The following is a 25,069-nucleotide window of genomic DNA, read 5'->3' as shown; positions in this document are numbered from 1 at the left end:
TTTATAGTTGATGCTTACAGTGATGAAGGTGGAACAAAACCAGTTTTTCTTTGTATGAAACAGGAAGTATATATATGTATATGCATATATGTACATGTATATATATGTGTATATATATATGTATATATTTGTGCGTGTGTGTGTATATATGTATAAAGAGAAAGAGAAGAAGAAGAAGAAGAAGAAGAAGAAGAGAGAGAGAGATAGAGAGAGAGAGAGAGAGAGAGAGAGAGAGAGAGAGAGAGAGAGAGAGAGAAAGTTTTTTCAATGGAGCAGAAAATAGGTAGGTGAGATGGAAAAAGTGAAGCTTATTGCCGTCACATTTGGCTTAAGGAAGGAATAACAAGCACGCTTACTTTGTTGTGAAAATCTACCTCACACTACAGGAAAGTAGAGGAGAAGGGAAGGAGATAAGGGGGTGTGGGGGGATGATACAAGGGAGGGCAAATGGTAGGAGGGAGTAATTGGAAGTAAACACTTTTGGGGAGGGACAAAGTCAAAAGAGAGAACAGAATAAATGGGAGGCAGGAGAGGATGGAGGGAAATAGAGTTAGTCTTTCACGACATGACTATTAGGGAAGTCTTTTGCATAACTACACATGTATGGCCTATATTGAATTGCTTGCCTTCTCAGTGGGGATGAGTGGGGAGGGAGGAAGGGAGAGAAGTTGGAACTCAAAGTTTTAGGACTGAATATTGAGAATTTTTTTCCATGCAGTTGGGAGATAAAAAATACAGGTAATGGGGCACAAAAATCTATTTTTCCTTACAAGAAAAGAGAGAAGATAGGGATAAGGGTGTGGAGGAGTGTGATAGAAGGGAGGGAAGATTGGGGGAAGGGATAATCAGAATGAACAGAGTCTTGGGGTGGGAGGAGGTAAGAGATGGGGAGAAAATTTGGAATTCAAAATCTTGTGGAAATGAATGTTGAAAACTGAAAATAAATATTCTTTTTGTATGAAAAGAGCAACAAAATCCAAGAGAACGTTGAATACATTAAAAGCCATATGGTTTTAAGAAACTTTGAGTGAATAAGTCATTTTGAGTATTATAAATACCGAAAATAACTATAAGGGGTACATGAAGAAAGATGATTTGTGTATCCAAAGAAAGAACTGATAAATGGAAGTATGCATAGAACAATTTTACATATATACATATGTATATATATGCATATAGGTATGTGTATACATATATATGTACATACACATATATATGCATGTATATGTGTGTATATATATTCATATATATACATATATGTGTGTATATATATTCATATATATACATATATGTGTGTATATATATTCATATATATACATATGTGTTTATATATATATATATACATATATATATTTGGGTGTAATGGTCACCACATGTGGGGGAGAAAGAAAACAGAAATTTATCGGATAATTTTGTTGTGTGGTTAAAAGCAATAACAAGTTGTGCATAGGCAATGTGCAGTTTCATGTGCAATCATCATTTTTCTTGTACTATGCCATGCAAATGCTTGTTTTATTCCGTAAATTAAAGATAAAAGAAATAAAAAGAGTACCATAGGCAATGAATGGGAATTGGATTAAAGAGGAAACAACATACACAGTCATTTGGGTATAGATATCTACCTTACCCTACATCAAAGTAGGAGGGGATGGGCATAAGAGAAGGCAGGCTGTGTGACAGATGGGAGGGCAGATTGGGGGAACTGGTATTCAGAAGCAAAACACTTTTGAGGGGGTAGATGGTGAATAGAAAGACAATGGAATAGACAGGGGCAAATAAGATGGAAAGAAATACAATCAGCAATCATAACTGAAAACATTCTGGAAGCCAAGGTTCTCTTATAAAAGTCCCCATGTCCCAAATGTATAGAGAAATGAGTCAAATTAATAAAAGAAGAGCCATTCCCTAATAGATGAATGATCAAAAGTTATGAACTGTCACTTTTCACATGAAGTATACAAAGCTATCTACAGTCACGTGAAAAAATTCTGTATATCACTACTGATTGCAGAAATGCAAGTTTAAAAAGTTCTGAGCTACTTCCTCCGACCTATTTATGTGGCTAATTAGACAGAAAAGAAAAATGACAAATGATTTAGAGGAGTGGGAAAATTGAGACATTAACACTCTGTTGGTAGAAGTGTGAACAGATCCAACCGTTTTTGAGAGAAATTTGGAATTATAACCAAAGGCTACAAAGTCACGCAGAGCCTTCAAGTTGCCAATACCACTGCTAGGATTTTATCCAAAGGGGATTTTAAAAGGAAATAAAAAAGGTAACAGACTAATGTGTACAACATACCTACAGAAGCTACTGTCTGGTAGGAATGGATTGGATATTGAGGGGATAGCCATGAATTCTGGAATGGCTGAAAAATTGTGATAAATGATGGAAATGGAATACTATCATAGAGTAAAAATTATGAGCAGGGTGTTCTCAAAAAACCTAGAAAGACTTCCATGAACTAATGCAAAGTGAAATGAGGAGAACGAGGAGAACCTTGTACACAGTAACAGCAATACTGTCAGATGATCGGTCGTGAAGAACTTAGCTATTCTGAACATTTCAGTGATCCAAGACCACTCTGAAGGACTTAGGATGAAAAATGCTATCCATTCCCAGAGAAAGAAGTGATGGTGTCTGAAAACAGATCAAAGTATGCGTCCTTCTAACCTTCTCAATTTTTCTCCAACGTGTTTTTTTAGTCTATGTTTCCTTTTACAAGAAGAGTAATAAAGATATGTATTTTACATGACAACACATGTAAAAGCTATATCAGATTACTTGACTTCCCAATGAGCGGGGTGAGAAGGGCTCAAGGGAGAGAATTTGAAATTTAAAATTTGAAAAATCAATGATAAAAATGTTACATGTCATTGGAGATAATAAAGTATGAAGTAAATATTAAAAGAAATTGAACCATTCTGCAGACCCTTTAGATAATGTGAATTTTCCCATTCAACAGGAGGGAGGTAGGAGGGGCCTGTGCCCCAAGGAGGAGGGGCTGGCACACTGTTCCAGGATATGGACGAGGAGTGGCTGCGCGCGGAGAAGCAAGAGCAGGAGGAAGAATATACAGGCAGGCAGACAGATGGGGCCTGGACACGGAATACGCAGGTGAAGGCCCGACACAGGGTACCCCAAGGGGGATGCACTAAATTCCCCAAATCAGCAACCGAACTCTCTGGTGGGTCGGCCAACTGAAACCAAGGTCTCCTCTCTTAGCGCTGGAGTTCTCAATCCAAGCCCTGATCCAGCCATGCTGGTGGCTTTCTGCAGGTCTCTGCTGCTTTCACATGGAAGACTTTTTAAAGCCTTTGTGGGAGGTGGCAGGTAGGAGGTGACAGAGTTCCAAGCCCAGGGGCAGGAGCAGAAAGAGATCTCACTGCTCTCTGGTAAAATTTACATAGGTGATACCTTGGGAATGTAGATTTCTTATCGAATTCCTTACATAAAGTTCAATTTTTGTACTATGAATTTACATAAAGCAACATCTGTCTGCACTCCTTTCTATTCCCATTCAGTGTTTTCCAGAGGCCTTTTATAAATAAGTTTCCTAGAATTCTATACGGCTTTCTAATCCATTTTGCTACCTACTTCCATTTTATGAATGAGTTCATCCCTCTGACATTGCTAGGATTACTGATTTTGCATTTCCCTGCATCCTATTTATTTCTGTTTTTCCTACTCTCTTTTTTTATCCTGTCCTTCCTCTAATATGTATTTTGTATATGGACACTGCCTTCTTTTATCTGATCACCTTTTTATTACTATTTCTTTGTCTTATCCCCTTCTCCTACTTACCTGTTGGGTAAGATAGAACTTTAGGACCAATTGAATCAATATGTATTTTCCCTTCTTGAATGAATTTAGATGGCTGAGGTGCAAGCATGGTCTGTGTGACATCCCCTCCCATGCCAGCATTTTCCAACCCAGTGTAAAACCTCTACCTTGCATGCATATTTCATGTGAGGTCATCTTCCCCATGCTTTCTCTTCTTTCTAACCTGTCCCAGAGTGTCCATATTTCTCCCCTATTTGTTTTGCATCATCCCTACCTAATTGGCTCACTCTCAAACGCTCTTTCCAGAGAGGATCCTTCTACCTACTTGAATAATGATTGCATTCTTAGAAGATATGCATTTCATCTTGCTTTCAAGTAACGTACACTGCTTAAACTTATTGAGCCACTTAAGATTTCTCTTTCATATTTACCTTTCAATGCTTCTTTTGAGTCTTGTACTTGAAAGTCACATTTTCTCTTCAGCTCTGGTCTTTTCATCAGGAATGCTTCAGAGGCCTCCATTTCATTAAATGTTCATTATGTTTTTCTAGATGTGTTTCCCCAGAAAGCAAACCCATAGTAAGTGGAATGTTGTTAACGAGAGCGTCTTCTGCCACAAGTATCTTTTCCTCTGAATGTTCAGAGAGTAGAGGTGGTTCCCCAGAAAGCAAGCCTGTAGTAAGCAGAATGTTCTCAGATTGTGTCTTCAGCCCCAAATGTCTTGTCTGCTGAGTGTTCGGAGGCTAGATGTGCTTCCCCAAAGACTAAGCCTGTAGTAACTGGAATGTTCCCAGAGAGACTGTCCCCTGCCACAAGTATCTTTTCCTCTGAATGTTCAGAGAGTAGATGTGCTTCCCCAGAGAGCAAGCCTGTAGTAAGTAAAATGTTCTCAGAGTTTGTGTCTCCACCCATAAGCATCTCATCCACTGAATATTCTGATGTTAGATGTGCTTCCCCAGAGAGTAAGCCTGTAGTAACTGGCATGTTCTCAGAGAGACTGTCTCCTGCCACAAGTATCTTTTCCTCTGAATGTTCAGAGAGTAGATGTGCTTCCCCAGAGAGTAAGCCTGTAGTAAGTTGAATGTTCTCAGAGTTTGTGTCTCCACCCATAAGCATCTCATCCACTGAATATTCTGATGTTAGATGTGCTTCCCCAGAGAGTAAGCCTGTAGTAACTGGAATGTTCTCAGAGAGACTGTCTCCTGCCACAAGTATCTTTTCCTCTGAATGTTCAGAGAGTAGATGTGCTTCCCCAGAGAGCAAGCCTGTAGTAAGTTGAATGTTCTCAGAGTTTGTGTCTCCACCCATAAGCATCTCATCCACTGAATATTCTGATGTTAGATGTGCTTCCCCAGAGAGTAAGGCTGTAGTAACTGGAATGTTCTCAGAGAGACTGTCTCCTGCCACAAGTATCTTTTCCTCTGAATGTTCAGAGAGTAGATGTGCTTCCCCAGAGAGCAAGCCTGTAGTAAGTTGAATGTTCTCAGAGTTTGTGTCTCCACCCATAAGCATCTCATCCACTGAATATTCTGAGTTCAGATGTGCTTCCCCAGAGAGTAAGCCCATAGTAACTGGAATGTTCTCAGAGTGCGTCTCCTGGCACAATTATCTTTTCCTCTGAGTGTTGGGAGGGTAGATGTGTTTCCACAGAGAGTAAGCGTGTAGTAACTGGAATGTTGTCAGAGAGTGTGTCTTCTGCCTCAATTATCTTTTCCTCTGTGTAGTCTAGTTGACTGCTTTTCCCTCCTACAACAAAAAGTATCATTTGTCACTCAACATGACTCTCAGGGAGAAGGAGAGGGAGGGGGGGATACGCGGTATACTGTGATATCAGATAGAGGAAACAGCAATAAAAAGTTTTATGTGAGGTGAAGTTTCTAAAGGGCCATTCATAGAGAGGTGAGGAGGGGAAAGAAAGGAGCTTTGGAGGTGCAGAGTGATTCCTTCAAGCTCTGCAGCCTCAGGATAAGTGCTTGACTTGAGACTGCCAGTGCTGAGAGAGGAGAGTTTTGGCTGCTCTGTCAATTTATCTGTGTATCTGGCATCTGCAGGGCTGTCTTCTGTGCATTCATCCTTGGGTACTGGGTGTCTTTCTTCTGAGCATGCATAAGAGCTTGTCCTTTCCTGAGTGTGGCCATGTCCAGACTCGATGTGTCTATCCCCTGCTTTTTCTTCTTCTAGATTCTCACCAGGCCATCATGTGCCTGGCCCCGCCATTGTCTGATCCTCCTGCTCTGGCTTCTTGGTTCCTGGCCACCGTGTGTCCTTCAACCACCTCCTGGCCCCCTCCCATCACATGTGTGTCATCCCCTTCCTGCCACCCTCTCTTGCCCAACCGTCCATTTAAACAATGCAAGAACTCCGTACTCAGAACAACAACAAAAACAGATGGCATAAGTGTAAAGTAGTTTGACGGGAATTTGACAGGCGATCAACACCTCACAACACGTATCTAATTAAACTATAAGGGAAAGCATGAAGTAAATACGATCACTGAAATAATAAAATGATGAGTAATGAAAATTACAAATGACACTCTATAAAATATGTGATTATATTCATTATCATTTACTCTAGCTTAGATCCACAACTCAGGATTTTATTCAGTCCTTAGTTATAGATTCAGCTCCTCTCATATGTTGGGCACAAAAGAGAGAGTTGGCTTAATATAGCAATCAAGAAGCATTTCTTAAGTACCTCCTGCAAAAAAGGCACAGGCCTAGGTTCTGAAGACGTGCAGTCCTTAACCACTAGAAGCTTAGGTTGTAAAGAGACAAAAACACACATAGAAGTATATGGGGAAAAAAGAGAAAATAAAGGCAAAGTGCAAGGCAGTCTGGGAGCCAGGCCACTAGAAGCTGGAATGAAGAAAGGCTTCATGGATGAGATGATGCTTGAATTGTGTGTGCATGGAAAAGAGGGATTCCCTGAGGCCCCAGAATCTCTGCTGCAGAGTCAGAAGGGCTCAGAGTTCAAGTCCTCCCTCACTTCCATGCTAGCACCATGACCACAGTCAAGTCACTTCACCTCTCAGTACCCCAGACCACTCAGTAAGGTCACAGACAGATTTAAGATGGGTTGCGAAATTTACTGAGGAGGCAGAAAGATGAAAGAGTGCTTGACTTGGAACACTTGGACTTCCCCTTGCCCAATGTGCCATAACATATAGGTGCCCAAGGCTGGATTTGAACTCATGTCTTCCTAACTCCAAGCCCAGTGCTCTAACCAGTGAACCACTGAGATGGAAAGAGTCAGAGATCCTAGAAGACTACTGCCAAGCCATTGTCCAGGAGGCTGCCTTGAGGCCTAGGAAGGATAAGAAAAGAGCTCATTCTTATTGCAGGGAAGTTCCACAAGGGCTCAGTCCCTCCTACATTCACCATCCACCCTGTGGAAAAGCTCTTCCTGAGTTAGGAACTCCCCAAGTAACTTTATGTACAGTGTTTGCAAGGGTCTGGGAGATAGAGAAGGTAAACTACCTTTAAAGTAAGCAGCAAGAGAAGCTTCAGCTGTCCCATGGGAAAACTTGGAACAAATAAAAACAACCACCAGTCATCCCTGGCTTGTGGCCCTTTTTGTTCTCCTCCCACAATGCCTGGCCTGACCCATGGGCAGTGCAGGATGCAACACTCTGTTCCTTTGCCACCATAGGGCTGGTCTCATGAGTAAATTCCCTTACTACAACACAATGAGACCCACTAAGCCTAACACATATAATCATCGCTGGTGTTCTAGCCTGTTTCTTTCTTTGGAGTCGCACACATTCCCGTTAGCGTATATCTAAGGAATTCCATTGCTTGGATGGTGCGTGTCCTAACAAGTTTGTTCCCTCTGGAACTGAAACAGGAGAGCCTAAGGGAAACCCTCTCAACACTGAGTTTAATTTTCCCAGAACCGTACCAAAATGGTGGGGAGAGGTTAAAAGACCTGCTCAGAGTCACTAAATCTGTTAGTATTAGAATCAGGATCTGAACCCACTTCTTCCTCACTGTAAGCACTGCACAAACCAGTACAGCTGGTAGTGATTCAGTCCCCTGCGTCTTGGTCTGAATTTGCTGGAGCCCTCATTCTCCGCTAACTTGGCTCATGCTGGAGTGCTGTTGTCTCCTAGGCTGATGAAACAGACCTTTCCTCTCAACCATCCAAGTGGTCTTGGGCTGGAAATTTCTTTCACTCCTTCGTTTTGTGTGTTCTTCTTCTCTAGAATTTGATTAGAGCCCTTTTTGACAGGTATTTGAAGGGTTTTGTGGGAAAGCTCAAATGAGGCCCTGCTTTTAATTCTGCCATCTTGGCTGGGCCCCAGTCGACATTTCCAACTCTTAAGAAGTGAATCTCTACTCGTGTGGCTATAAATTGATGTCAACGCAGTATACAAAAAATGCGAAGGGTGAGAAGTTGGACTGCACTGAGAGAAGTAAGGAGGGAGAGGAAGAATGGAGTAGCTAATATCACATTTAAAGATGCAAAAGACCTATTGCAGGGGAAGGAAAGAAGGGAGGAGGTGGGCATTGCTTGAATCCTCTCAACAGCCTTGACTTAGAGAGGAAATGACATCCACATTCAGTTGGGCATAGAGTTCTATCTCACAATGTAGGGAAATAAGAAAGGAGGGGATAAGAAAACATGGGTGCTTGATAGAAGGGAGGGGATAGACAGAATCAAAACACTAGTGAGGAGGAACAGGGTGCTAGGAGAGTGAAAGAAAAGTATAAACAGGGTCAATACAGTTAGTCATCATTACTCTAGAGGTGAATGGGATGAAGTCCCCGTAGAAAAGAAACAGATAGCAGAGTGGATTACAAGCCATAATCCCATACTAGATCGTTTACAAGAAGCATATTTGAAGCAGAGATATATGCAAAGTAAAGGTAAAGGTCAGAGCAGAACATATTATGCTTCAGCTGAAGTAAGAAAAAACAAAGCAGAGATAACAATCTACATCTCAGACAAAGCAAAAGTACAAAGAGATCTAATGAAAAATACTTGCTAAAAGATACCAGAGATAAAGAAGTAATATCAATACTATACATGTATACACAAATAGGATAACATCAATTATTTAGTTAATGAGATATTGGAAAAAACTGACAGAAAATTACTAGTGGGGATCCTCAATTCTTGCCTCTCAGCACAAGTAAAATCTTGCCACAAGATGAAGAAAGGGCTTAAGTAGAGATTAGAAATTTAGAAAAGTTATATATGATAGAATTCTGGAGAAAAGTGAATGGAGATAGCAATTGATTCTGTTCTGACCACAAACCCTAAGGGTCTTCCCCTCCCAGATTGATTTTTTTTGTGTGTTCAGGAAAACTAGAACATCTTTGCCTCTTTTTAACGTCTCCTTGAATCACTAAATTGGAGTTGCCTCAGGCAAACTGAGACTTGGAAAGAACTTAGCTTAAAAAGGGAAAGACCTCCCCCTGTATGTGGTGCCATCTCGTTGTGCTGACCTATGTCTCGTCACTGCCCTCACATGACTCTGGAGGAGAAGATGACTTTACCCATCCTTGCCTCACATTCAATTCTCTTGTAACTCAAGGCATCACCCTACTGATGTCATTGGTCCTCTTCCAGGAAGGTGGATGCATGACTCTACAACAATAAGGCAAGATCAAAATGAGCAGATGATTTAAACATAAGAAGTGATACCATAAGTTAATGGGGAGAGCCAGGAATAGGTTTAACCTGTCAGATCTATACAGAAGGGTAGATTTTATTATCCCACAAGAGATATAAGAAATTATGAGAGAGAAATGTATAATTTTAATTGCATTAACTTAAAAAGGTTTTGCAGAAACAAAACCAATGCAACCACCATTAGCAAGAAAGCAGAAAGCTGGAAGCCATTTTTACACAAAAGTATCTTTGATAAAAGACTCCTTCACATATACAGGGAACTGCATTATATTGATAAGAATACAAGTTATTCCCCAATTAATTAATTGTTAAAGAGTATGAAATGGCAGTTTTCAGATGAAAGAAAAGAAAGCTGTATGTCTTCACAGGGAAAAAAAATTCTCTGCATCAGTACTGATTAGAGAAATGCAAATGTAAACAAGTTGAAGTGCTAGCTCACACCTAGGAGACTGGTTAATGTTACAAAAAAAGAAAATAATAAATGTTGGAGGGGATGTCAAAAATTGGCACCGTACTGCACTATTGGTGGAGTTGGGAACTTATGAAACTATTCTGGCGAACATTTCAGAAATATGCCTAAAGGGCTCTGAAATGGTGCATACCCTTCATGCCTCAATACCACTCCTCAGTCTATATCCTAAAGAGATTAAAAAGGGGGAAAGGACCTATTTGTACAAAAATACTTGTAACAGGACTTTCTTTGGTGGAAAAAACTGGAAATTGAGGGGATGGACATCGTCTGGGGAATGGCTGAAGAAGCTGTGACGTATCAATGGAATGCAATATTACAGTTGCATCAGAAATGATGAGCACCCAGATTTCAGATTGACCTGGAATTGTAGTCTGAATTGATGAAAATGAATGGACTAGAAGCAGGAGAACAGTGTACACAGTAACAGCAATACTATATGATGATCAACTGTGAAGGACTTAGCTGTTCTCCACAAGACAATTCTTCAAGACAGTACCAAAGTATTTATGACGAAAAGTGGTGTGTACCTCCAGTGAAAGAACTGATGAAGTCTAAATGAAGATCAAAGCATACTCTTTTACACTTTCTGTATTTTTTCCTGTATTTTTGCCTTTGGTTCTATACATTCTTTTACAACATAACTAATCGAGAAATAGGACTTTTATCATTGAACATATAGGAGCCATACCAGATTGCTTCCTCACTTATGGGGAAGGTGAGGGAAGGAGAGAGAAAATTTGGAACTCAAAACTTTTTAAATGAATATTAAAAATCACCTTTACAGGCAACTGGGGGAAAATAACATATTACTATAAAATCGAAATGTTGTCCTCAGATTTCCCTGACAGCCTTGGTTCACATAAGTTGCACAAAACTTGAGAGCTGGAAGGGATCACAGCAGGCATCACATCCAAACTATATAGCAAAGGAATTTCCAGTCTAAGAGACAAAAGGTCATTCAGCTTTTCCTTGAATCCTTCCAAGGAGAGGGAACCACCACCTCTTCAAGTGAGCCCATTACACTTTTGGAGAATGCTCATGTTTAGGAAGGTTTTCCTGATATTAGGCCTAAATTGGCCCCTTCATAATTTCCAGCTATTGCTCATGGTTATGACCTGTAGAGCCGAGAAGAGCAAGTCTAAACCTTTATCCATATAACAGGCTTATGATTCTTGATACTGGATGTCTCCAGTTTGTCAGAAACACTTCATTAAGGTATTTCTTACTGTGTGATAATATTCCATTATTTTATTGGAATTTAATTATTTTTCACCTTCAGAACTAGGACTGAAAACAGCAGTGTGAAAAGTGTGAAAATATCTGAAGCTTCAGATATTCCTCCCCCACTCACTGCTCCCACCCCCATCCTCTAACAATGGGTTTTAGCCACGTGTGCGAAAGTACCCTTAACAAAATATTCTAGATCAAGTGGGCCTGAAAAGGAATGATGAGGAGACAGCATCACCCTACCCCATCCAGGAGGTGAGAGGTCCACAGGTGTCACCCATTGCACACCTTTACCTGAATGCATTGATCAGTTGGGCTTGTTTTTCTTTTCGTCCCTGAAACAAAAAGACAATTTGTTACATGACATGACTCTGGAGGATGAAGAGAGGCAGGAAGACAGGGATACCCAGGTGATAGAAGAAAATGCAATCATCAAAAAATGCTTAGAAAGAGGTCAAATATCTCAAGGGAGATATTTGGAGGGAGGAAGGAGAAAATGGGATGTGAGGTTAGAGATTATCAGAAGGAGATCTCAAACTCTGCTATAGATCAGTGATTATGAAACCAATTTTCACTGTTGCTCAGTCCTGCCTGGCTTTCCCTGACCAGATACTGGAGTGGTTTCCATTTCCTTCTGCATCTCATTGCACAGATGAGGAACTGAGGGAAACAGGATTGTGACTCGCCCAGGGTCATGAAGGTGGTAAGTTTCTGCAGCCAGGATTGAACTGAAGGAGATGCATCTTCCTGTCTTCAGGCCCTGCAGAATACCTAGCAATCCGGAAAACATTTAGAACTTGTTAAAAATTGAAAGGGTGGTCAATAGAAAAGATTAGCTATGCAAAGCACAGAAGCAAGCCAATCAAATCAAATCAAATCATGCTTAACAAATCCAGAGTTAAAAGTTAAAGGGAGGATGGCCAGGGGAGGACACATTATTCAATATGTAAAAAAACACATGGGATAAGGGAAAAGCAGTTAGCCATTCAAATTAAACTACTAAAAGGTACATGGATTAGGTGTAAAAGAGGAATCAACTGCAACTCAGAGGAACAAGGAGCAAATTGCTTGTCACATCTATTAAGGGAAGAGGTTATGACAGAACAGCAGCAGAGAGAAACACAGAAAGTTAAACGGATGATTCTGCTTCTATAAGGTTGAAATGTTTTTGTACAAACATGGGATACAGTGAAATGAGGAAAAACATCCTTTCAATAACGTTCTCTGAGGTCTGCTGCATAGGCAAGACATAGAAGAAACTGATTCCATTTTTTAAGATTAAGAGGCATTCTTCAATAGTCAAAGGAACAGGAAGCTTTCAAAGGAAGAAATTCAAGCTAACAATAACCCTGTGACAAAATGGGCCAGATTCCTCACGATGAGAGAAGTGCACATTAAAACATCTCTCTTTTTCTTTCCATAAATCATAGAGATCTCCAGGATCAGGGACAGTCCCCTCTCTCTGTTCAACCACAAAGTGCCTGGAAAAACCCCTTTCACCAGATTCTACTTCAAACCAGAACAAAAATAAATCCAGGATTCAATGAAACAACACTAAACAAAAGAGATGACCAGGAGAAGGGGAGGAGAAGAATTCCTATTCTGTCTCCTCTTTGCCCAGGCCTGAGATCAAGCCAAGGATGGGAGGAAGAAAGGATGAGAAACTCCACTTGAGGAGAGGAGGGCGTGTCCCCAACGGCTTCTCCCTTGCTGTCCTCTATTGCAACCAACCAAGCCCAAGCCCCCACCTGCAGACAAAGGCCTGGGAAGGCAGGAAGCTCCAGGTAGGAGCAGGCCTGGAGGAGAAAGCACATACAAGTTCAGCCCTCAACACGCACACGGACACACACACACACACACACACACACACACACACACACACACACACACACACACACACACGGATTATCCTACCTCCATACACAACACACGCATAAACAAATTAATTGATAATGTCAGGCCCTTCCACCCAACCTTACCCGCATCCTTCTGGGCAGCAAGGGAAAGCAATTGGGGAGCGAGATCCCAATCAAGAAATGATTGGGGTGGGGGGAGGGCAGAGGGAAGAGAAGACAAAGAGAAGAAAGGGAGAGGCTGAGGCACGGGCAGGGAGGGGCCACTTACCTACTTAGAGTCAGTCAGGCGCTAGCAGGACCCTCAGGATCAGTCAGTTTGTAAGATGCTGGGCAGATGGGGGTAAGGCAGGGGAGGGTGGGGTGTGGAGGATAAAGGGAAGGGACGTAGGTGAGGGGTACGGAGACCTGCTCTTGTTCGCCCCACTCACATCCTCCTCCAGACAAAGAAGACTTACACTTTATAGAGGGTGGGAGGGGGCGGGCACGGTGACGTCAGTGCGGGGAGGGGGTAGTCTCCTCCGAGAACGGAGAGGGAGGGGAGTCTCTGACATCAGGCCCAGAGCAGTGCCGAGCCCCCTCACCCCAGTCCTTTCTCTCAGTCCCTGTTGACCCAATCTATCTAGGGGAGGGGGCCGCAGGTGCATTCTCCATTTGGAGGTGGGCCCAGGGCTTCCTAGGCTCCCAGGCTTTCGTGGGGAGGTGATGTGGCTGAGGCGGGTGGGGGGTGCAGCTGAACTCAGCTTGGGGTTGTGGAAGGTCAGCCCCTTTACAGAAACTGGGAGGACAACGACAAAGAGAGGAACGGGGGGACAAAGAGCGGAAGGGGGAAGTCAAAGAGGGGAAGGAGGAGGTCGAGGGAGCCTGTTCTGGGCTCCACAAAAGGGAAGAAAGAGCACGGGAAGTATAGCAGCATCTACAAACCAGCAGCCTGGAATGGGACTTGAATTCCTCACAAGCCCCAGAGGAGGGAAGGGGCGGGGCTCAGCCTCCTTTCACCAGGCAGGAGGGGACAAAGATCCGGCAGGTTGGGGAGGAACAGGGGGCGCTCAGGGAGGCAGCGCGTCTGCCCCTGCCATTTATGTGTGGGTACTCTGGTCTAAATCTTTATGTCATATAAACCTTCCAGAGTCTGGACAAGAAGGGGCCACACCTGCTTTTCTGCCTCAGTCTCTACCAGGTGACTTAGTCAATTTCTTTCCAATAGTATATCGGATTGGGTGCTTTGTTCTCTCCAACACCAGTTGCCCTGCCACTAGTAAACTGGCATAGTGGGGAGACACCTGGAATTGGATGCACAAGCCCCAGACTGACGTTCTGCTTTACTCAGTGTGTGACCATGGGCAAGCCACTTAAATTTTCTACACCTCAGTTTTAATATCTGTAAAACCGGGTGATAATACCTGTGGCAAACACGTAGCAAGGTGGTGGTAAGGTACAAATGAGATGTTTGCAAAGGGCTTGTTTATGTCATAAAGCACCATAGAAGGATTTATTGCTATGCTCGTTATCAATCATCTGTCAGTCTTTTTGATGGAGTTTACCTATTGCGCTATTGATTCTTTACTGTGTAATGTTCTTCAGATCGTTGCACAAAATTACTGTCTTTTGTAACTCAATCAGATTATTAGGATGTTAACTCATCTGCTGCGGGCTGCATGAATACGTCTTTAGGACAATGCTGGGAGGTGAAAGGATTTGGGAGATCACATGTTCTTCATGCTGTTTCCACACAGTTTTCAGGTCTTCCCCTAGGTCTCTATGTGTTACAAGCTTTTCATCCAGGCAGTTTAGAGATTAGGAACACTAACTATGCTGTTAAAAACATAGTTCTTGAATGCTGATGGATCAATGTTATGACTAGGAGATGGGAAGCACAGTTTTGTTCCATGACGATGTTCCAGTTCCAGTTCCAGTGCAATTTATTTTTTAATTCCCAAGGATTTCCTGAGGTCTCCATGTGTAATAGGAACCTTTCTCATCTGTTCACTTTTAAAAGATATTGAGCTTCAGATGCATGATTCCAGACACCAGTTCATGTCATGACTTGCTAAGTATTCATTAGGTACTAATGTTTTACCACCTTCAGTGCAGAGTTGTTCAGTTTCTACTCCTTCCTTCCATAGTCTGTGCTGATTACTAGATCTGCGCTCCTGAAACACAGTCTATCGTTTCTGCTGACAACGACCTGATGTGGGACTGCCATCAGAAACCCCCCAGCATTTCTATAAACAAACCCGGATAACGAGCGTGTGCTCTGTGGTTCTCCGTACACACATTGTTGGATGAATTCTGTGGAACATCATCATGGAGTTTATCGGTACTCCACTCTTGGGTCTTTGCTGTTTTACAGACTTCCCCCATGGATTGACCACTTTCAGCTACACTGCAGAAATCCAGGTGTGAGGATCTGTTTAATTTCTGTTGACTTACTTTTACTCCAGTTTAGTGAAATGTTACATCTCTCAGTTCCACAAGTATTTCTGTCCATTTTCACCTTGATTCGTATGTGCTTTTAAAAGGAAGTGTTGATCACTGTGTTTCCTTATCAGTTTTTTAAGAGTACATTCTAAGCCTGTTGTCCATTTTTACAGAAACAGGAGAGGGCCTTTCTACATTCAGCTCTGTATAAGAGGGTGGCTAATTGAAGAAGGCCATATTCTGGAAGGGGATCTGGGAAGCCGGAAAGGCTCCCCCTGATTTGGCAGGCTGAGGATTCGAAGGGAGGGTGGATGACTGAGATTTACAGGCATGGATGTATCTGAGTTGGTATTGGGGCTACTGTGGTTATGGCCACATAAAACAAGTGCTGTGTGCAGCTCCAGCCAAGGTAGGCTTCCCCATGGAAAAACTCCCTAAGCATGCTCAGGAGACACCAGAGACTTCTTGTTCACCCAGGCAGACTTCCTTCAGGAGCAGAGAGGATTCTCACCAAAACAGAAGGACTTGCTGAACGTCTTTAACCAGGAGTTCCCTCCTAATTTTGTTACCCCCAAGCATTCTCCTGTCAACATCCTCTCCATCAAGAAAGGGTTTAGTTGGTTTGCTTGAGGGCATCAATAAGTATTTTTTCAGTCAGGGTTTAGGTGACTTGTAACATCATGTATCCCCAAAGGCCAAAGTACACACAGATTAAACCTACTCTGTATATGTGTGAACATAACATAACATTGTTGTACTGCGCCATTCTAGCGGGACTGGGGCTTCTCGGTAATGTCAGAGATTGCGACGACCGAAGCACCCTGTTCAATGCTTCATCTTTGTCTCCATGCATACACATGGCAAAGATCCCAGAGGTGCAGCAGATGGCAGCCCTACTGGAATGGGAGCAACATGTGGAAAAAGGAATCTGGGCTGCTCTGCACCTAGGCAGCACAGGTCTAGGGGAAGCAGTGGGAAGGCCAGCAATATCAGGGACCTCATTGTGGGAACCTTTGACTGGATCTATGAAAACCACACACATCCCACTGCAAGCACCCTGGTCCTTCCATGCTTAGATCATACATATCCAAGAGCTTTCACCCTATTCAATGAGAGCAGTAGGAAGGGCTTTACATATGGCATCACATTTCATTTCATTCAGCAACTAAACACACTCTCCCCCTTCCAGTTAGGATCATACCAGAACTGAAAGTTTTGTCACATTTTTCCTGATTCATACTTCAAGCCAGTGTATACACAATGCAAATTCTTGCAGTGACAGTAACAATGATCTACGCAGTGTGAAATGGGATTAGATGGGAGTATGAGGAAATGGTAGAACTTGATTGCCAAAGTGGGGATAATAGTCTCTTTGTTGTAGTAGAAGGCACCAAGCATTTTTAACGTACAGAGAGATTGGTCCGTTAGTCATTCCTTTCCATCCAGGTCAGTTGAGGATTTCCACTAGAAACACCTGTACCTGTAGAGAGGCCCTGACTGCCTTCCCTCGAAGAACAGAGAGGGTTCCATAGCAGGGGTAATGGGGTAAGCTTAGGTGCTTTTGCTTGGGCCCCACTTCGAAGATTACATTTCTCCCCAACCTCAAAACACTGTCCCTGACGGATTTCTCCCCAGCCCAAGGACACCATGTGCCTAGCAATAGCTCATGAGTGGGCCCCAGTGAGGGAAACTATCTCTCCCTGTCACAAGACCCAGTGGAAGTCTGTAGAATTTCCCTTGTACGTACAGAAGTATCTTGTATTATGCAGAACTATCATGAACTGATTCCCACAGTTACTGTATACAATCCAGCTTGCTATACACATCAGCTCCCAAAGCTATCTTGTTACAGAAATAAGGGACCTTAGGAAACACCTCCTCCCCTCTATTTCTAGTGGTGAATGACGCCTGTGATCCAGGTGGCATGCTATCACCTAGTTGGCATATCTGCCAGATAATCTACCCCTTTTCCTATATAAGATTTCGCATCATTCCTGTGAAGATTCAAGTTGCTTAAGGAGCTCTGCATGCCATATTGGCATTAAAAGAAACCTTTGTCAACTTGACTTAAAGAACGCTTAAATCTGTGAATACATTCCAGATGACCCTTTCCTGCCCTTCGGTCCTTGACGGGTCGCTGAACCTCTCAAACCACATCAGGGGGATATTTTCAGTAAGGTGGATTAGAGGAATTGGGAGGATAAGAACCCAAAGCCAGATCAGCACTTTGGAAGGGACAGCTCCATGCAGCTGAGCTCTTGTGACCCAGCACAAATTTCCTTGGAGGGGAACATTTGTTGAGCACTGGAATGAACAGGAACATTTCCTCCACATCTCCAGTCCAGGGCAGGAAGTGCTAGGGGAAGCATTTGCTTCAGGGTCGGGCAATGGAGCTGGATTGAGGAAGTTCCTCAAGACTGATGTCAATGATTTCCTTGAGGGGATGTCCTTGGTGTTGTGCACAGAGTGGCATAGAAGAGTCAAAGACTGCAATGAGATACAATCCAGGTGCCTGTTTCCAAGGGAACATAGAGCAATAGAGACAGGTGAATGTGACAGAGCAGGGACCTTGGGAACCAGAGCAATATATTTGGGACTATGACTGAGAGGAGAGGGTGACTTGAGAGGGACAGTGGAGACAGTGGGAGACTGTTGGGTAGATCTGTGACCTCAAGATTATTAGGTGTCACTCTACCACCAACATATGACAAATGCCACCAAATATCATGGCCAATTTATATATTCATTTATAACATTTTCCCTGCCAAGGAGCAACATAAGGAAAGGGAGACAGTCATGTCTGTGATATTATTTGATCAAAACTGAAAAGACTTCCTGCCCTGAAAGATGAAGCAACTAAGCAACAGGTATTTATCGAGTACCTAGTATTTACCAGACATTGTGCTAGAGCCTAGGCATACCAAAAAAAAATAAACAACCAATCTCATCCTTTTAGGAATATATATTCTATCATGGAATATATATATATATATATATATATACATGTGTATATGCATATATACATACATATGTATATATATTATGTGTGTGCATACATATATATATATTGTGTTTTATGAGAGAGTGTGAGTCTCTGTTTCTTCATCTCTGCGTCTTTGTATGTACAAAATATATTGATTTTGTATATACAAATTATATAGAAAGTCAAAATTAAATAATTTCAGGGAAAAGGTACTAGCAGCTGGAAAGGGAAAGAAATGTCCTCATGTAGAGTATGGATGGTCTGTCACATACTTCTTCTTTGAAGTCAGGCTGAAAAGGTTCCATTTGGTGGCTTTTGTTGTTGTATTATCTTTCTGCCTGACACTGTGCTTGACGTTAAGCAGCAATGGGTCAATGAGAAGCGTTTCCCGGCTTTCCACTTCAGACCACCTCCCCAATTGACATGGGACATGGAATCTTTATACTGCAATGCCTCAGCCAATTGCAGGTCTAATTTCACTTTCACCTGGGCCACATCTCCACACCATTTCTAATAAAAGAGCAATAATCATTAGTCAAATGTTTTGTAGATATCTGGGTAAAACCATTTTAGCAACTTTGTCAAAAAATGGAAATGAAGTTACTCCGGCTTGCCTTATTTTCGATGAAGTCATACTGATTTTTTCTCTTCACCATTCTCTTTACTAGATGTTTAAGGGATATCTCTTTAGTAGCATATAGGATCTGTCACGTCTCTTCTTCCATTTTGGGTCCCCAGAATACCTGCCCTACCTTCAAGATGCTCTGCGTGTGCACAGACACAAAATGAGAACTCAGGATCCCCTATTTTTCTCTAGTCAATCAAAGGGCACAAATTGTTCAAAGCAAAGGAATAGAGCATTCCACCATAATATGCCCAGGATACACTCTCGCATATAGAGATCACCATTGGTGGGGATAGGAGTGAGGAATGAGAGCCCCTAGTAATCACAGAAGAAGAGACATATATGGGAACAGTTGTGGAGGGAAAATTATGACCTGCAATGATGCTTCAGTAATGGTGCCAAACTGCTCTCGTTAGGCCTGACACTTGGCACGTTTCTTCACTGGACTCACCACATAGGGTTCTTCTGGGAGTGGTACTGACACTCTTTTTTTCTATCTTGTCTATATTTATTTCTCCATAGCCATCTAAGTTATCTAAGCCTATGGTGGACTGACTAGAACTTCTCCATGTTCAGGGAAGGCTGACAGTTCTTGAGTCACAGCCACTACATTTCACTCTCCCAGAAGGAATATAGGCAGAGTATCCTCAGGTGACCTTAGGTATCTCCATATCTACCCCTTTGTTTAGATTACCGATAAAGGTTTTTACAGTTAATTATCTAAAGTTCAGACAGCCTGACTCACCTACACGATCCTGGATTAAATGGTAATGAATTTAAATCATAACAAAAAATAGTCTGAGCACTTAAAGTCAGTATTGTCCCCTAGGTCACACCAAACTATTGTCACTACGTATATAGGTCAGCAACAAAGCTGCTTTGGTGCTATGTTTTGACCACTGGAAACCCCAGTCTACCTACAAATACATTCTAGAACAGCTCCCAGAAATCATGCCTGAAGTTCATTGATCTATAATTTGCAGATTGCATTCCTTTTCCCTTTTTGGAAATTGGAAGATTTTCTCTTCTTCAGTCCCTTCATGTATTCTTCCCCGACGCAGCAAGTGTCACTGAGGGACAGCCAGGAGCCAGCTAGTACTAGGCAAATCACACTATCCTCACCATCTCAACCACCATTACCCCTAAGACCATGATGGAAACCGCTCAGCACCTGGGGCTCAAGAGTCTCTCCCAGAACACTGGACCTGCTTCAGGCTCAGCACCTAGAGTTGTTGTCCATGGGGGAAGCACTTGCCATGAACAAGAGACCAGTCAACCATCCCCACCACTTGCTCCCTTTGGGCCAAGCAAGCCAGCCTAACTAAAGCAGTGAAGCACCTGGAGGGAAAGATTAGGGGTGGCAGGTGGTTGGATTCCTCTTGTGGCTATAACTGGTACTAAGGCTTAAGAATTAGCCTAAAGTCTGCCAGGGCTGCACATGTGTCCTCAGATGTGTGCAGAGGGAGCTCATCTGAGCTTTAAGATCTACTCCCGCCCCAGAAAATAGCTTTTTTTTTTTTTTTTTCGCATTAAACTGCTTTAATGGTCTCAAAATTCTGTGACAGATTTTTGGTCAAGTTGTTTCCATTTAAAAATTACTGATTTTAAAAACTAATAACTTAAAACTGCCACGAAACAAATGGTCCACAAAAACATTCCTTTCCTCCTGAAGCTTTTACGATGCATTGTAATCATTAACCAGTCTTTTACTATTAAACTTAAATGGCCAATTGAGACAAACAGTTCTGAGACCGTTCTTCCACCACTGATTAAGACTGGGGTGGCAGGTGTTGTACAGAATATTCATTTAGCCTTCTGGGCCTTCTGGGCAGATTTTGTGACCTTGCCAGCTCCAGCAGCCTTCTTGTCAACTGCCTTGATGACACCAACTGCAACAGTCTGCCTCATATCACGAACAGCAAAACGACCCAGAGGAGGATAATCAGAGAAACTCTCCACACACATGGGCTTGCCTGGAACCATGTCAACGATGGCAGCATCACCAGATTTCAGGAATTTAGGGCCATCTTCCAGCTTCTTACCAGAACGCCGATCAATCTTCTCCTTCAGTTCAGCAAACTTGCAAGCAATGTGAGCAGTGTGACAATCCAGAACAGGTGCGTAGCCAGCACTGATTTGGCCTGGATGGTTCAGGATAATAACCTGTGCAGTGAAACCAGCTGCTTCCATAGGAGGGTCATTCTTGCTATCACCAGCCACATTACCACGACGGACATCTTTGACAGACACGTTCTTGACATTGAAACCAACATTATCCCCTGGCAGAGCCTCACTCAAAGCTTCATGGTGCATTTCGACAGACTTTACTTCAGTTGTAACATTGACTGGGGCGAAGGTGACCACCATGCCTGGTTTTAGAACACCAGTTTCCACCCGGCCAACAGGTACAGTACCAATACCGCCAATCTTGTAGACATCTTGGAGGGGTAGACGAAGGGGCTTGTCAGTTGGACGAGTTGGTGGCAGAATGCAATCCAAAGCTTCAAGCAGTGTAGTTCCATTAGCATTGCCATCCTTGCGAGTGACTTTCCATCCCTTGAACCAGGGCATATTAGAGCTAGGCTCCAGCATGTTGTCACCATTCCAACCTGAAATTGGCACAAAAGCTACTGTATCAGGGTTGTAGCCAATTTTCTTAATATAGGTACTGACTTCCTTGACAATTTCCTCATATCTCTTCTGGCTGTACGGGGGCTCGGTGGAATCCATTTTGTTTACACCAACAATCAGTTGTTTTACACCTAGTGTGTAGGCCAGAAGGGCATGCTCACGGGTCTGCCCATTCTTAGAAATGCCAGCCTCAAATTCACCAACACCAGCAGCAACAATCAGGACAGCACAGTCTGCCTGAGATGTGCCTGTAATCATGTTCTTGATGAAATCTCTGTGTCCTGGAGCATCAATAATGGTCACATAGTACTTGCTGGTCTCAAATTTCCACAGGGAGATATCAATAGTGATACCACGCTCACGTTCAGCCTTCAGTTTATCCAAGACCCAGGCATATTTAAAGGAGCCCTTTCCCATCTCAGCAGCCTCCTTCTCGAACTTCTCAATAGTTCTCTTATCAATTCCACCACATTTGTAGATGAGGTGGCCAGTAGTGGTGGACTTGCCAGAGTCTACATGTCCAATGACGACAATGTTAATGTGAGTCTTTTCCTTGCCCATTTTTGTGGAAGTTTAGCGATGGTTTTCACAACACCTGTGTTCTGGCGGCAAACCCGTTGCGAAAAAGGAAAATAGCTTTTTTAAACTCTATGTTGATGCTAGGGAAGGTGGCCTAGTCATACCAGATCTCAAATTGTATTATAAGGCAGAAATCATCAAAACCACTTAATATTGGCTAAGAACTAGAGGGGTAGATCAGTGGAATAGATTATGTACTCAAGACAGAGTAGACAATGAATATAGAATTATTCCTTTTGATAAACCCAAAAACCCCAGCTTCTGAGAGAAGAACTCACTGTTTGACAAAAACTGGTGGTTAATAGTGTGAGAGAAGCTGAGTATAGATCAATACCTGACACCGCACACAAGAATGAAGTCCAAATGGGTCCATGATCTAGGTATAAAGGCTTATAGTATAAACACATTAGGGGAGCAAAGGCTAGTGTATTTGTCATATTTATGGAGAATGGAGTATTTTATGACCAAACAAGAGGTAGAGAACATTATGAGGCTCCAAATGGAAAATTTTAGTTACATTACATTGAAATTTTTTTTTTTACAAACAAACTCGATGCAACCAAGTTTAGGAGGGAAGCAGATAACTGGTAAAAAATTTTTACTACTTGTGTGTGTGAAAATGGCCTTATTTCTAAAATATATCGAGAACTGAGTCAAATGTGTAAGAATACATGTCATTCCCCACTTGATAAATGGTGAAAGGATATGAACACGCAGTTTTCAGAGGAAGAAATTAAAACCATTTGTAGTCTTATGAAAAAATGTTATCAGTCACTATTGATTAGAGAGATGCAAATCTAAACAACTTTGAGGTATCACATCAAACCTATCAGATTGACTAACGTGACAAAACAGGAAGATGATAAACGTTGGAGAAGAAGTGGGAGAGTTGGAACACTACTTCATTGTTGATGGAACTGTGAGCTGATCCAATCTTTCTGGAGAGCAATCTGGAAATATGCTCAAAGGACTCCAAAAAGTGCACACAAGTTGACCCAGCAATATCCCTTCTAGGGGTGTATCTCAAAGAGATCATGAAAATAGGAAAAGGTCCCACATGTACAAAAATATTTACAGCAGCTCTTTTTGTGTTGACCAAGAACTGTTCATTGAGGGGATGTCCATCAATTGGGGAATGGCTGAACAAGTTGTGGTATATGAATGTAATGGAATACTATTGTGCTTTAAGAAATGTCAACAGGAGGACTCCAGAAAAACCGAGCAAGAATTATATGAACTGATGCTGAGTGAAATGAGCAGAATCAGGAGAACATTACACATAATTGCAGCCACAGTGTGTAAGGGCTGCTTCTGATAGACCAAGAACTTCACAGCAATGCATGCGGCTAAAACAATCCCAAAGGACTTTTGCAGAAAAATGCCATCCACATCCTGAGAAAGAACTATGGAATCAGAACAGAGAATGAAGCAGACCCTTTTCTCTTCTGCTATGTTTTATTTTGATTTTACTCATGGTTTCTCCCATTTGTTTTTATTCTTCTATGCAGCATGACTAGTGTGAAAATGCATTTAATAAGAGTGTATGTGAAGAACCCATATACGATTGCATGTTATCCCAGGGCGGGAGAGCAGAGGAAGGGAAAGAGGAAGGAGAGAGAAAATTTAAGACTTATGGAAGTGATTGATGAAAACTGAAAACCAATAAATTAATTAAATAAAAAAATAAAACCCAGTGTTGTCCTCAGACTTCCTTGTCAGCCTTGGTTCCCATAATTTTTCTAAAACTTGATCGTTAGAAGAGACCAAAGTTTCCATCGTGTCCAATCTGTATGTGAACGATATCCAAAAAACAACATACCAGACAAACGGTCATCTAGTTTTGGCCTTCTTTTTTCAGGGTTGCCCCAGCTCCAATGCCCCTCCTGTTAGCAGATAGGGCATGGACCTGGACTTTGTTGCTTAGGCATGGGACAGTTGGGAGACCAATGGCCCTGCTTGTGACAGAGAAAAATGAAACTTGTCCAGGAGTTTTAGGGGCAGGTCCTTATGGGACTCAGATATGGTGGCAGGCAGGATTTGAGCCTGTTCTCTATCCGTTGCCCTGGCCCTATGGTTCCTTTCTCTACTGCAGCTCAGTCCCTATTGTTGAGTACCCCAACAGCTATTTCTAAAAGTTGGTTGTGCAGTGTCTGGGGACCCAAAGCTGAAGCCTGCAGTTTTCTCTGGATGTCTGGGGTACCAAGGATTGCAATCACTTCAGGTGAAATGGGGTGTAGATTGGTAAATTTTCTGAGAGCTTCCACCTGCCTACCTTGAAAGAGGGCAGGGCCATTCTCTGGCCCCTGGGTGATTTCCTTGAACCTCTCATGATTGACCTGTTTTTTAAAGGCTTTCACCGTACCTTCAATGAGGCAAGTTAGCATATGGTCCCTCTTTTGTCCTATCTCTGCTCTCCTCTTGGCAATCCCATCTGGGGCCTGCAACTGGAACCCCAGTGGCTCCTGGGGGATACCTTGAGGGAGAAGACACATCCAATTCACCCCTAAACACTTGAGCTAAATCCCAGATTCTCTTTTTCTACTCAATTGTGCAACAGGTGGGGAAAATGATATTAACATCTCCCCAAGTGAGGTCAAATTGCAAAACAAATTCCCTGAAACCCTAGGGGAATTTAGTGGGGTCTTCAGAGTAAAAGCCAGGCTTTTCCTTAATCTGGGGAAGGTCAGATATTGAGAAGTGTCCATCCTGATGGGGCTGCTGCTTCCTTAATGCGAAGTTTATTGGTGGGGTGGTCGAGTCAAGGATTGAGAAGGAGGGAGAAAGAGGGCCCCACTCCTTGAGTGGGAGGAAATTAAGGACTGGGTAGTGCCAGGAGCTTGTGGGATTTGGGGGTTTG

The 25,069-nt window shown here is 42.5% G+C and overlaps 1 protein-coding gene and 1 long non-coding RNA gene across 2 annotated transcripts in view; both read right to left on the bottom strand.

The window, feature by feature from the left end:
* Positions 1 to 25,069, bottom strand: part of LOC140515578 (uncharacterized) — a 385,043-nt gene that overhangs the window by 140,398 nt on the left and 219,576 nt on the right. The window contains exon 3 of the long non-coding RNA XR_011971089.1: positions 4,216 to 5,530. This is a non-coding gene — a long non-coding RNA (uncharacterized lncRNA). The remainder of the gene's footprint in view (positions 1 to 4,215; positions 5,531 to 25,069) is intronic.
* Positions 20,581 to 22,263, bottom strand: LOC140515679 (elongation factor 1-alpha 1). Its single transcript, XM_072626510.1, has one exon. The coding sequence runs from the start codon at positions 22,192 to 22,194 to the stop codon at positions 20,806 to 20,808; it is 1,389 nt and encodes a 462-aa protein (XP_072482611.1). The 5' UTR covers positions 22,195 to 22,263; the 3' UTR covers positions 20,581 to 20,805.

Source organism: Notamacropus eugenii, chromosome X, assembly GCF_028372415.1.
Source record: "Notamacropus eugenii isolate mMacEug1 chromosome X, mMacEug1.pri_v2, whole genome shotgun sequence".
Classification (NCBI taxonomy): domain Eukaryota; kingdom Metazoa; phylum Chordata; class Mammalia; order Diprotodontia; family Macropodidae; genus Notamacropus; species Notamacropus eugenii.
Note: the sequence above shows the minus strand (reverse complement) of the source record. Positions and strands in the feature narration are given on the sequence as shown.

Bases quoted from the DNA above. Each gene is read 5' to 3' on its own strand.
- LOC140515679 (XM_072626510.1), bottom strand. From the start codon at position 22,194: ATGGGCAAGGAAAAGACTCACATTAACATTGTCGTCATTGGACATGTA.